This window comes from Mixophyes fleayi, chromosome 4 (assembly GCF_038048845.1).
Source record: "Mixophyes fleayi isolate aMixFle1 chromosome 4, aMixFle1.hap1, whole genome shotgun sequence".
Taxonomy (NCBI): domain Eukaryota; kingdom Metazoa; phylum Chordata; class Amphibia; order Anura; family Limnodynastidae; genus Mixophyes; species Mixophyes fleayi.
Window position 1 is genome coordinate 160,360,969 of NC_134405.1, and position 14,941 is coordinate 160,375,909.

At 36.4% G+C, this 14,941-nt stretch overlaps 1 protein-coding gene across 7 annotated transcripts in view; it reads left to right on the forward strand.

Moving 5' to 3' along the window:
- CACNA2D1 (calcium voltage-gated channel auxiliary subunit alpha2delta 1) overlaps positions 1-14,941 on the forward strand; it is a 612,754-nt gene that overhangs the window by 587,089 nt on the left and 10,724 nt on the right. For all 7 annotated transcript variants that reach the window (XM_075208701.1, XM_075208699.1, XM_075208698.1 and 4 more), the window contains 8 exons: positions 875-961; positions 3,296-3,363; positions 6,071-6,112; positions 8,017-8,088; positions 10,339-10,491; positions 10,569-10,621; positions 11,526-11,581; positions 14,397-14,526. In XM_075208701.1, the coding sequence (XP_075064802.1) occupies positions 875-961; positions 3,296-3,363; positions 6,071-6,112; positions 8,017-8,088; positions 10,339-10,491; positions 10,569-10,621; positions 11,526-11,581; positions 14,397-14,526 (661 nt within the window). The remainder of the gene's footprint in view (positions 1-874; positions 962-3,295; positions 3,364-6,070; positions 6,113-8,016; positions 8,089-10,338; positions 10,492-10,568; positions 10,622-11,525; positions 11,582-14,396; positions 14,527-14,941) is intronic.

Below are 14,941 nucleotides of genomic sequence, written 5' to 3' on the forward strand. Positions count from 1 at the left end.
GAGTGTCGGCATGGTGACATGATTGGAGTGAGTAGGAGCAAGTTCCAGACTTAATCTCACCAGCAGCATGTCATTGGGAATGAGCATCTAAATTCTGATGTATTCAGGCAGGTTTCAGCTTTTCTGTGTAGGACCTTAGTGTACATATTCTGAATGGGAGTATACTTAGGGTTTATAAATAGAATGATATAGAGGATCAACAGGAAGTGAAAAGTTCAAAAAATTATACTGAGTTTACTTTAGATGGGAACCAGTTTTGAAAAAAATTCCCATGCATCTGATTGGCTGGACATGTCATTTAGAGACAAATCAAATAGGTTCCCATTTTCTGTCATTTAGCACCACATGGTGAAAGGGTGATTCTTTTTAACAGCTGATGGTAGGAAGCTCACATTGTGTTTGGACGGACACCCACACATTTGTGTTCTCTTCAGTTACAAATCTGAGAGATATTTGAAAATGATAAGAACATTTAACTTTATGGGCCTGAATCATTGAGGAGAGCAAAGCATAAAAAAGGAGTAACTTTGCACCTGGGCAAAACCATGTTGCATTGGAGGGGAGGTAAATTTTAAAAATGTGGGGACAGATTTATACTTGGGATAGGGCATGTCCTAGATCAACTGTAAATTTCAATTTAAAAATAAAGCTATCAAGTATTTGTGTGCTAGATGAAAATACAGCCAGTAAACTTGTAAGCAAAATAATAAACTAATTTGCACCCCTTGCATTGTAATATGGTTTGTCCCGGAGAACATTTACTCCTTTTTTTTTTTACCTTACTTTCCTTAATGACTCTATGTGTTGACATTGCTTTCTTTTGGTGCGATTTGGTTTTTCAAATAACTTTGGTTTTACTCTTCTTTTTAATTAGGAACTGGTCTTGCCTCCTGTGAAAAATGTATAATGGTGAGCAAGGCAGTAGAAATAACCATTGATGGTAAACTGCTTAAGCCAGCTGGTGAGTAGTAATACTGTTAATGACTTAGAAGTGCCATATATGTCCAGTTTGGAATTATTATTTTTTAGGGCTTCACTGACACGTGTATTACACACCATAAATATTAACACCAATGTACATCATCACGGTCCATACTCTTTCTTCACGAATGTCTGATTATTGGCCCCAGAATCTCTGGTTTAGGAGCAAAGGGGAACCTGCATGTTCTGTAATCACTGAGATGCCAATGAATTCATCTTTCCTTTAGGCTAGACAAACAGGGTACATGTAAAACAATAAACATAAATGGAGCTAATCGTATCCAGGAATTACAAATATGTGATGTATCGGTGGCAAATCCTCCAACCCGTTTTTTCCAATAGAAACTTCTGTCTCCTCTTATCATGGCATATGTAAATGTATTTAGTTGATGGGCAGCATACACATGCTCCAAGAATGGCTCTAGATCTAGCCAATTATACCAACTTTATTAAATCACATTTCGCATGTAAAATCACAGGGGAAGCATGGTAACAGACTTGGGGGAATATTTACTATACCAATTCCCAGAGCTTTGAAGTCATTTATTTTAAAATATCACTTTTATTAAAGACAAAGCCCACCAGGTTTTGTCTTTAATAAAATTCCCATTTGAAGAAAATGACTTAAAAGTGCTGGGAATCGGAGGTTCTATGGAACCATCACATAGTAAATATACCCCTTGGTGTCCACTCATACGTCATATGTGTTTTTTAACCTCCTGAGCACTTTGCAGGTGTCAAATATTGAATATTATTGACCTCATTAATTGATATAGCTAAAAAGAGACACTGACAATTTAGCAAAATAGCAAGGAGATGTCAAAGACTGTATTGCTTCTAGCTGCCATATTCAAAAAGTTTTGCTGTTTTCATTATATGACCAGCTAAAAACTATCCGGTAAATAAATACATAAAGTAACAATCAAATGATAAAGTATAATATAACTTTTGAATATTTCTTGTAGCCTATGCATGCTGTCTTTCATGTTAATAAAAGCAGGGTAAAGATTACATTGTGTTGGATAAATGTTGAAAAGCTCCTTTGCCAAAATATGTTGCCTAAACCAGCACTAAACATACCCGAACCAGCAGCTAAAACTATACAGTATATTCCCAAGAGATTTATGATGCAATAATAAAAGGCTAATATGATTTATTAAGCTTAAATCAAACTCTTGAGACTGAATATCTCCCAGTTAACTTACATTTGTATGAAACAAGTCTTTAGAAGGAATAGCGTTAAACCAGAGAATTGTAACACCTTCATATTGAGGTGGTCAGTAGCCCAAGTTGTCATGTAACATAGTCTAGTGTTCATTTGACTTTGGACTGTGTTTATGTAAAGCAAAAAAAACATTAGCCTGGGCTGGTTACTGCTAATGTCACGGGACAAACATTGCAACTTGGACCAGTCTATGACAGGATGGGCTGGTCACACTATAATAGGGGAACACGCAGAGTGTGGTCCACCTGTTATACGGAGACACAGCTCCAGCCCATTCAGCATGGGTCTGAATTGCCTGAAGGAATTGGAATGCCTCCGTTCCTAGGAATAAACAGCACTTGGACTCCTCCCAACACCTTTGGCCGGTGGGTGATGTGGTAATAAGTTTTCAAAGTTAAAAAATTCTCATTTTTAAATGCGGCACCACTAGCCCCAGCAAGAGCTGGCAGCGAAAAATTGCTGGGATATGCTGGCATTTGTAGAACTATCTATGATTACTAGCTATGCTAGCAAGCCCCTTTCCACCCCAATCCACCTTTCTAGACATAAGGAGAGGCAAATCAGGGATATGTAAATATCTTAATATGGATATATGCATTTCTGTGCCCACACGTCGCACAAAAAAAGTATTTTATGCAAAAAAATGGGCTTCAGTCCAGCTCTCTCATGAGAGCAATACTCAGCCTTAATTAATGAAACAAAACAAGTCAGGATACCTTGAATACCATTTTGTTAAGTAGAATTTTTATAAACATGCTTTTATAGGCAAAAACATACAATCCACACATAGCTAGACTGATTGTGAGCTAAATCTTTATTTGGAAAAACAGCTATTTAATGGATATTGCACTAGAGCAACTCTTGGTGGGTTTGTTGAGGCTTGCTACTGTATTTTCTTGCAATAAATAATCATTCGGCTCATTTAACAGCTAGAACAGGATGCACTATTATTTATATATTAAAGAGAAATTGACAGATGAAAATTTATAGTAAGAAAATAAAACATTTTTTACTTTCCTGGAATATTCATGTGGTGGGTCGCTCTTAAAATGTACATAGTTACAGGAATTTCATTTATTTTTGTTTTAGTTGTTGGAGTAAAAATAGATTTTCAAAACTGGATGAACAATTTTACAAGCGCTACCACGAAAGAATCGGTAAGAAGTATATACATTTTCTAATGTAGATGAATAATAGAGGAAAATGACAACCACACAAATAAACAAACACAAATGAAGGAGACATAAGAGCATCTTCAATATGATTATATTGTAGCATCACTGAGAATGTTTCACTCCAAGTAGTATTCAAGCTGTGGTCATGAGTGGCTGACCACACTACAGGGCACTGCACCACAGGTGGATATATATAAGACTTAGGAGGGATTGTGGATAATTCTGCAAAGAAATTACAGTTTCTAGATTCTATTAGGGTAGAGTCACACTAGCGATTTCTCAACTGCTCTTTTCCACAGCAGAAAAATTTATTGTCAGAGTAATATTTGGGGAAAATTGCTGGTGTGACATCCTCCAATAACATTTAATGGATGTCTATAGGAACATATATGCAGCCATTTTGAACTATAATATATATTGGCATGAATGCTTTGAAATATGATATTACCCTTAGTAAGAAACCATGAGTTTGATCTAACAAGCATGCAACCACATATGACGAATAATGATCTTAAGAGAAGTGAATTCAGATTATTTTGCTACCACACAACAAATGAAATTGTGGCATTTAACTTCTTAATCTCTGTTACTCTACATTATGAGCAAATAATACGGGGTAGATTCAAGTAGCCGCGGGTAACTCGATGTGTCTCTGGAACAGTCGTAATTCTCTGCTCATTTCCCCTCACATCCCATAGATATGTGAGGGAAAAAAAGTAGCGATGTCCAGTGTCGGACTGGGGCATGAAGGGCCCACCGGGGGGCTGCAACACTAGGGGCCCACCAGAGGGGGTGTGGTCAGCCATCACAGAGGCGGGACCAGACACTAGAGGGGGAGTGGTCAGTCCACGAAGGACAGCTAGCACCTTAGTGTAGTATATAAAGCATACAGTGTGTGTATAAAGAATACACAGTCTTGACCTGCTTCTTAGATTGGGCAGAACAGTCACCAAAAATCAGGATCCCACTAGACCAGGCTTGGCTAACCTGTGGTACTCCAGGTGTTGTGAAACTACAAGCCCCAGCATGCTTTGCCATTATATAGCAGCTTATTGCTGTAAGGGTATGCTGGGACTTGTAGTTTTACAACACCTGGAGTACCACAGGTTAGCCAAGCCTGCACTAGACTCAGAACATTTGACAGACTGTCCTACCTGTTGTTGCCACTTTTACCACCTGTGGCTGCTGGTTTCTTTAGTTGCGGCTTGTCTGGATCCTGGAATGTTGAGGGCCCTATTTGGAAAAAATAATGGGTACATTTAGAAATGCCAACCATCCCTGCCATTAAATCAGCAGCACCCATATTTAATAATTAGGCCTCTCTCCAGCCTCAACATTAAAGTAATAGTGCTCACATTTGATAAATAGATCTATTTTCCTCCAATCAACCCCAACATTAAATTAATAGTTAAAAATATGGTATAATGCAGCACGTCTGTAGTAGGTATAGCTGCTAGAGGAAAAATAGGGAACCCCTATCCCTATATAGATACAAATATATTAGAAATACCTTGGCGCTGTGAACATAAGTAAAATTGCCAAGTTTATTAATTACAACAAAAATGGTAGTTCTGGCCAGAACAGTATTACAAAACTCCAATAAGTTCAACACAATGAACACAATGATAGCATATAAATCACAGTGGTACAATCTCAAATATAGGCATGTTTCACGAGTTGCAGGTGCTAAAACAATAGTCCCCTGCAATGGGACTAGTACAAGCAGCTGGGTATAGTGAATGTTTGAAACTTGTCCATCCATTATAATGCATTAATGAAAGATATCTCCATTCATAAACATAGCGGGTTAATCTGCAGTTGGTAGATAGAATGTCAATACTTGTCCGCTTCAGCGGGGCAGTGCAGAGATTGAAAACTTCAAAAATGGCAGAAATAAAAAGGAGTCTTTGAACTTACAGTCGTGGAGGGACGGTATTCTTCCGATGCTTCTTTTCAGCATAAGCTCCGCTTCGTTGTGCGGGTGATCGGAGAGAATTGTAGTTTCTGGATTTCTTTCATGCGCGCATGCGCAGAATGATGCTGGCGTCCCGGCTGTTGCTTTCAATGTGCAAACTGGCAATTCGCTACAGCGCTGTAGTGGCACAGAATCAGGATTGCATGAATGAAAGAATAGGTCAGCTCCAATAAAAGAGCATTCTGGTCCAGTGGTAAAGAGCAGCGGGGACAACGGATCCTCGTGAGGGGCCTCCAGGTAAGCTCCGCCCATGGGTAAAAGGGGGTGTGGCCGTATGGTAGCCGGGCCTACCGGTGGTTTCACCGGTAGTCCGCTGGGCCAGTCCGACGCTGGCGATGTCTATACCTTATTTTTCTGGCGGCACCTCACGGCTGATTGAATCAGCCCCATGGGTACTGTGTGTGTTATTACTTGGTGTGACATTCTTGATGTGAATCTAGATAACATGATTGTTATAGTAGAAAAATGCTTGAATTATTTTTGCAATAAATTTGTTTGAATAAACAACCAAAGTAATGTTTTATTATTCTATGGACATATTTGACTGAAATAAATGGCGGTACAATTTATCATGAACATGAACTCCTGTTAGCAAATGTGATTTTCTTCTTTTCTGCGAAACAATGTGCTGTTGTCTTTAGTATACTCCCAGTATTTGATTGTATCCCTCTGTGCTCTTCTTAATGAATAAATGTTTCCATTTCCCCTCTACAGTGCAAGATCGATGAAGTCTGTAACTGTAAACTGGACAGCTCGGTAAGAGTTCTCAAACGTGTGTAAATTAGGAATCTGTGGCTACAGCTGTGTTTTCCCAGTTGAGAAGTCTGTGATTGCTGATAATTTTAAAGGAAAATCTGATATATAACATTTAAATAGAAAGTGTTTTTTAGGGTTTGATTTCCAGAAAGATTTCACAGTCATTCAGTGTCAAAGTATTTTTATATGCTTGTAGAAAATAACACAAATACACGGTAGACAAATAAAAATGGAGCCGTATTATCATAAATATCTACTTTTGAAAGCTTTAAAAACGTTCCATGCTTTTTCCCAGCATGATTACTTGCCTACTTTTGATACCTGCCTTCAAGGAGATGCAGAGGGCAGGTATGAAAATTACAGGTAGTTGTCTTGTCACCATTTGCATTATAAAGTGGGTGGGGTAATGTGTATAATGTCGCTAATTGTATCATCACACCCCTGGCCACTCAGGGTTCACTGAGGTTGGTGTGCCTTAATATGTGTTATCAAAACATGTCCCCACCCACATTGCAGGCAGACAGTTTCTCTTGCAGGAGACTTACCTGCTCTCTCACGAGTCCCGGGAGGTCTCCCCCTAATTTGGGGGAAAAAAATATTTCTTTAAGAGCCCTCTGCACCAGTGTCATTAATCAGACTTGAATCCTTTTCATTGGTTCTCCGACAAATAAAAACTCCTTTATTTCTATGCTCTGTGCTGATGATAGTTCAGTCTGAACCAGTTTGCTGTGTTTGCTTATTATGATTTGATCTGCTGTTGCGACCTAGACCATGTATTGGACTTTCCATGTATTGGATTCGGCTGCTTTCTGCTATCCTTGACCTCTGCTTGTTTTCTGGATTCATTGTTAACTTCTGCCTGTGCTGAACTTAGCCTGATTACCAGACTTGTTATTGATATCTGCCAGCTCTGACATAAGCATGATTACCGGTATTGTTATTTATCTCTGTCCGCTGTGACCTCGGCCTGTGCATTGGACTTGCAATTCATCTGCATTTCTGACTTCAGCCTGTTTTACTTTAGTCACCAACTGCCTCCCCACTCAGCAATATCTCAGTTTAATAACCCCAAGTCTTAGGGGCAACACCTGGGTTGCCCCTAAGACCTGGGGCAACCGAGTACTCTGGAATATATTGCGTTCCTTGGAAAGGGGGCTGCTATAGGTGAAGACCCCGTGAACAGGTTCTAGGGGTTTAATTATCTCATTCAATATCGCCACAACAATATGGAGTCTCTTGATTTTAATAAACATTTCTTCACTTGTTGACTCATCAAATTTCCAGTAACGATGTGGCATTAAAGTTATCCTAACATTATTGTAAATGACAGATACCATTTTCAGACATAACACGTCTATAGCATTTGCTATGCATGAGGTAATATATGGGATAATGCAGTTTTTACTGAAAATTATGAGGACATTAGAAGTTGCCGAAGAGTTATGTGACTAGATAAAAACACAAGACCACAAGTGACTTCAAATGTAAGTAATAATTTACAGTAGGTGCTGTGTTACTCTTTATAATACCTGTTTTCCTGAAGTAATGACCTCACAACTTATTATTTAAAGGAGTGTATAAATACATTAACAGCACTTGAACGACTGCCATATTTTAAACATGACTTGGATTTGCCCAGTTTTTGTGTGTCCTGCATAGTTCTTATCAACTAGCAGTTATCTGTATAAAAATACATTGCAAAAGAGTAACCATGAGTAATGTGAAATACAAGTATAGCAAACACATGCAAATCTGATTTTGCAGATAATTTGTCATACACCATAATTAAGAAAATATTTTATGCAAATTAGTTCCTGAGAAAAGAAAGCAGGGAGAGTGAACACTAGGATGTAATGAATAACAGGGAAAATAACCTAATGGTACAAACGTAATTTTTTTTACAGCAATTGGACTGCATAATTCTTGATGATGGTGGGTTCCTTTTAATGTCAAATCAAATGAATTACAACTCTCAGGTATGTGCTTGTTCGTATACACCATCTCTCTTGGGACAGGCTTTGAGTCTACAGACTTCCCTGTAGTTTATACCTGTATTAAAATATAACTATGTGAGCCAAAAAGGGCCTCTTTGGTCCCCTCAATTCATTTTTGAAGATAACTGCAAGTGAAATATTTATTGATTGGCTATTTAAATCTACTTGTTGAAATATCCGGGCTTAGAAACACCTTACATGTGGAAGTATTATTTTACACATAAAAATTTGAAAAATGGATTACAGATGCTAAGCTTTGTGTAAACTTGGCATACAGAAACAAGAATATTTAGGTTAATCTTATGACTTGCAATGGATGAGTTAAAACTATTTATATATGTATAGTAATAACCTGGTTTTACAAAGGTTATTCTTAAGAATGTGACTTTAACACAGATTTATAAAAATAATTTTGGCAATATTAATATTTAAAGGAAGAATGAAATAGTCATTTTTTTCTAAATAGAAAGTGTTCATTGCAGAAGCTGTGATCTACTCACAAAATCAATTAAATGGTATGATTCTGTGCAAAATATACTTATGTATCACATAACATAAAGTTAATTTTGCACAGAATCATATAACTTTTGCATTATCTGTCAGTTTGCGTTAACATGTGTTACATTAATAAATAACAATTAATAATCTATTTTTTATTAAAATATAAAAAGATAATCCTGTAGCTTTTTAATAATACATATTTCTGTTGTTTGCTGTCCACTTCCTATAAGGGTGGTGTCAGACAGGCACTTTTTGCACCAGAGTATATATGTCACGGAAACCCACTATTTCCCCTCCCCTTATGGCTACACTTTGCAACATTCAGTGAGTATATTGGCTGTAGTGTGGCAGAAACCTGGTGATTACACTGCCTACAATGTGCAGGCATATGTACAGGACAAACACAGGCTGTTATACACTGGGTGCAGAAAGTGGCTGACTGCGACCACCTAAACCAGTTATTTGCTACTATATTTTCTTAGGGGAAAGTTGACCATATCTTGTAAAAAATAGGTGGTTTAAGTATAGTAAAAATAGTAAGTAAATATGTTATAGATTTGTAAATGATTTTCAAATTTCTGCGACTTTAAAAAAAATATATATATATTTATTAAAAAAGAACTTTAACAGGAACTGTATGTTACTATATAGGTGAAAGTAGAGGAAGTGCTTGTACACAATAGTGATAATCTCTTAGAAATAATAATCACATTTAAGTGCAGATTTAGTCTTGTTTTTTGTATATGCTCTCTGTGTATCAATTTAAAACAATATTATTATCATTCTGGAATGTTGAAAACGACATTGGAACAGCTGAATACTAATAATAATAAATGATATGTATAAGTAATGCTAACTAAACATGTCCAGCACATATTATGTTATGTAAATGTGCCTATTTTCCACTGTGCATTCCTATTTAATTCATATTAAACATATAAAATAATATATGTGGACTTTATTGTGACTTCCTAACTCCATAACTGTAGAGGCAGAGACTATTCTTTTTATTGCCAATATCTTTCTATATATAAAGGAAGTTTTTTTTTTGTTTGTTTGTTGCCAAATATCTCCCACAGATCTCAAGGTAAAGCTGCCAAATCTTTAAAATTTAGTATAAAAAAGTAACCCATTAAACCACATAGTGACAATGTGACAGAGTGACAAATATTGAAAACATTATTCTTTGGTTGTAAACAATTGTTTGACTGCTGGAAGGAGACCTCATGACAACACGGCATAACGACAATGCGACAAAGCAACAAATCCTCGACAATTGCATTTTTTAAGTCAAAGTATAACTTTGAAATAAAATAAATCATAGTCGCATTAAAATTAATTTAATTTTACTGAATTAAAAATGTATTTAGTTAAAATGTAATTTTATTTCTCTAATCAGAGCTTTTGTATATTTTCTAAATAGCATTTTTGCTCTATTTACCAAATAATTTGCTAATATATAAAAACTGCTACATATTACAAATCGGACCCGAGCAAAGCCCAGTGACCCTGCTTGTTATTAATATTAGCTCTCATCATACTTTTTTCCATAGAGTACCATGTAGCACTGTTACATTGTAGAGGGGCAGCAAGAAGAAAGTGAATAGAAAGCAGACATGAAGGCTAAAAAAAAAAGTTAGCAATTATAGAACAATTATGTAGCATGTTTCAAAGATTGTTTTTGTTGTACAATTAATTAGACTTTTACACATTTCTTTTTTGCATTTCTAGATTGGCAAGTTCTTTGGAGAGATTGATCCCAGCTTGATGAAAAAACTTGTTAACATTTCTGTGTATGCTTTTAATAAGTCTTATGACTACCAGTCTGTGTGTGATCCAGGTGAAGAGCCAGCCAGAACAGCTGCCCCTCGCTCCGTGTTTGTGGTAAGTAGTGTTTTGTGACAGCTTTTGAGTACTTACAATGTTGTTACTGTATAACATGTCTGTTACTTCTTTTACAGCCTACCATAGCAGATATTTTAAACCTTGGATGGTGGGCTTCTGCTGCTGCTTGGTATGTTTTCATTTCTAATTGCTCTTATATTAAAGATGATGGGAAAGTTACTTATTGTGGCTTATCAGTCCCATTCTGCTACCTGCTATATTTAGTCATTCTTACCAAAGTGAGGGGCTAGAGACTGATGGAGATTATGGCCAAGACAGGGCTATTTTCAAAGTAATGTTTTGTGCTGCTCCATTAGCATATGTTTATTGTGATGCAGTCACATTACGCTGTGGCTTGTGTTTAGGTGTACAGGCAATGGATGGTATTGTATTCTTCGTTAACAATTCTAACCTGGAATTCCTTTATTAGTTTTCAAATTGCTGGCTGCTCTTGCAGTTAAGATAGAGAATACAATCTTTAAAGATCAATAAAACATATAGAGATGAGCGAAATTTTTTAAACTGTGCAGCGCAATTTTGACCTCTTTCTACATTTGGATGTAAGTGTTCTGTTCGGAATTTTCCTTATCTTTTTTCTTCTTGGTATTCAGACCACCCCTCCTATCAGCCCTCATGTGCCATCATTGCACCATGTAAAGGAGCTACAAGAGTTCTGATACTCCAGTTAAAGGGATTACTCTTGAGCAGCAATCATTTCATCACATATGAAAATTGAGTGAAAAAAACAAAACTATAAGACTATTAAGAGTTGATACATCTACCAGTAACATCACTCATTAGTGCTAGTGAAGGTTTATTATTATTATTTTTGTGTAGCATTGTTAATATGGGATCTTGAGTCTTTTTACCTTCAATATATTCTACAGGTACCATCCATTTCCCTGTCTCCAGCCCTAACTCTATTGTACTTTATACAAAACACATACGATTTCTTTCTTTGAAAGAAGCTTCAATTGAGCACTGTTTTACTTAATTACTGTAAAAAGCAAACACTAATAAAAAGTTTGTTTTAGGTCTATATTGCAACAGTTGTTGTGGAGCCTTGCTTTCCCACGGTTTAATGAGGCTGGTGAGTATGGTCCTATATTATTGCTTTTAATATTAATAATATGTATACTATTTATTATTATTATTATTACTATTATTCATTTGTATTGTTATTCTACATTATATTTATACAGAGTCAACATGTTCTGTTTTGCAGAGTAATAATAGGAACATGATATTAACAGACTATAAAACTAAGTATTGCCCTTTAGAGATTTTAGATGTGGAGGGAATGGGAGGAATATAATGGATATTAGACTCTCCATAACTAAGTAAGATGGATGTATGTCCTTTCTATAAACTTTGTGAGCTTTTTTGACTAGTGCAAAAGTATTATATTTTATGTTAAACTGTCTTTTTAATGTTTTTTTTATACCTAATGGTGGGACAAAGTTATTATGGTAAAAAAATGGAGTACACTATTAAAATAATTGTCCATTCTAATGCAAATAAATTATACACCTTTTCTCTGTGGAACCAGAATGACTTAGATGGAATTCACAATACTGTTGTCTGTTTGGAAGATAAAACATTGTTAAAGAGTATGTTTAATGAAAATATAATGGGAAAACTTTTTTCCATGCATATAAACATTATTTATTTTACTGCAGAAGAGATATTAGAGAGTTAATTAATGTGGATGCTATATTGATACAGTTAATGTATCCATTTGTATACTAGCAGCATGAGCAGGGGCGTAGTGTGGGTTGGGTAACAGGAGTGTCTGCTCTGGGTGCTGCACAAGTCTATTTTATGGTTCAGCCGTGACTCTGTTTCCCAGTTGCCATGGCAGCTCCCAAACACTGATAGTCTACGATTGTGGACCTTGTCATTGTGTGGCTCACTCCCAGCTTAGCAATTACTTTTCTAGAGCTCTGCGGCATCATGTTATCAGATGAGGGAGGGAACTTCTCTACCCATCTCTTCTACTATGCAAAGTAAAGAGAAGCAGAAGGGAATGAATGGGAATAGTGAAGTTGTACTGTGGGGACCAGACTAATAATTGGTCTGTGGGGAAGACTAATAACAATGGGGAAGGGATGATGAAAAGGACGGGTGGTGACAAGTAACAGGGCTGGGGGTAATGAATTAGGGGGAACGTGGGGAGCCGTGGGGGAAAATAAATTACCATAAAAATAAATATGGTCGTTAGTTTTAGTTACTTAAGTCCATTGACTTGTTTCACAAAGAACAAACCTGGTCTGTAATTTTAGTGATTTCCAAGAATTATGATGTTTTTCATATACATATCTGCTCATAACTCATAATTTCCTGTTCCACTCCCCAGCATCTCTATTGGTAAAACCCATATAATCTTTCTAAGAAACTTTTAAAACCCATAATACTATTCATATGAAATTTCCAGTTCACTCTTTTATCTAGTGTTTGGTCTCCTGGCTCTGGACACAACATTAACCAAAAGTAGTAATTGGATTTAAAATACAGGACACCAACTGCACTGTCATGCCACATCTCTTCTCTATACTTGTTGCTCCTGATGTAAACCTGGCACATATGCCAGTGTTATAGCGCTGGACTGAGCATATGCACATAAATGCGCCATATAAATGCATCCTACTTTCCATGAGCACCATAGTGTTTCTATTGATCAATAATCCCTTTAGAATTATATCACACATCAAATGAAACTGCTGTCTCCTTAAAGTGAAGTTTATTAGTGTTTTTATGTATATTTTGCTTAGCACTATTGACATTTCTTATGTGGAAATATACATTTCTATAATTTAAACGCAAGTAGATGTCATCTTACTTTATATTTATGTTAAACAGAAACTTCAGTGTAGTTATGATATTGTAAGAAAATCAAAGCAGCTGTTAAGTTAAGGTCAGAAAAGTACATAATTAAATTTGATGAAATTGATATGTTCTCACAGTCCCAGATCTGTTGGTGATTTAAAATGTATCCTTGGAGCAGTTTGTAATAGAATCACTTGGCTCCAGAAAGAGACCTAAGGGGAACTACTCCTGCTGTATACAGTAAAGCCAAAGGACAATAAGATGTAGAATACAGGAACAAAGAATTGTGGAGCTGACATGTCAGATAATGTCTTTATCTTCCCTGAAGATACAAAACATTTTGGTTTAGAAATCACCATTAATAGTATTTTTACTTTTACTAGTGTCATATTTTTGTTATATAGTACATAAAGCATGGTAAACAGAGGTCTATAAACATAGTTTTCCTGCTTCAGGTAACAGGAAGAGAATTCCTATTTGCTATGTATGATTAAGGAGGGAAATTATCCTCTAACCCCTGAACTACACCTTCAAGTATGATATTCAGAGTGAGATGTTTGTTCCTGAAACTTCATTTGCTTCTATATTTTACATAAATAAAGCAAACTTAATTTGCATCTTTTATCACTGATAGGGGTTGAACTACTATGATAGCAAGGGTGCAGCCGCTACTGGACATGCAGGTGTGGGGGGTCGGCCCCCCTGTCAAAGCTCCATGTGATCAGACCATGGCTGCTGTCATAGTAACTAAATGGAAGGCTGGGATTTCTTAATTGTGATGGCTGATTCTTATTGGTTCCTATAACAGCAGCCACAAACTGATCAGTAGAGGCTGCTTTAATAAGCTGAAGGAGGTGATAAATTGTATGCTTCATGTACATAGAGGCCCTTATAAAATTTGGCTATGGGGCCCATAAGACTAATAACAACACAGGTTGCTGAGATAGTCTGTTTATCTTAATTTGCATATTAAATGTAAGCACAGGATATAATACAAATTTCTGATTATCTGTTCTCAAGAAACACTTTTTGTGTTACTGTCCCTTTAACCGGCTCTTAACTACCATTCTGTCTTACAGCTGAATTTGATGATGATGAATTTTCTGCCATTCTGTCAAAACAGAGCTGTATTACTGAACAAACCCAATATTTTTTTGAAAATGACAACCGATCTTTTAGTGGGTATCTTGACTGCATCAACTGCTCAAGGTAAAGTAACTGTGATATTGGCTAAGAGAAATACATTATTATATTTATCTTTCATGTTCTTAATCAATTCTATAACTTACCCACTTGCCCTTTTAAGGTATATGTCTACTTTTTTAGACTTTTTAAAAACTATTTTAAAATTAAGTAAACCCAAAGGGTCGTTTAGTGAGTGGATATCACTGCCTATTGCTTTTGCTTTCATGCTGGCAAAGCACATGCTGCTGCTTGGTGTGAGCACCTAGAGAAAGGATCAGTGCCCAGCTTAGCCATACATGTGAGGGACTAAATTCGACAGATCCGGCTGTTTGGTGACTGGCCTAATAACAATGCAGCATTATGAGCCTCCGGGCAAAGCAGTGCATCGGGGGCCCCTATATATAATATATATATATATATATATATATATATATATAGG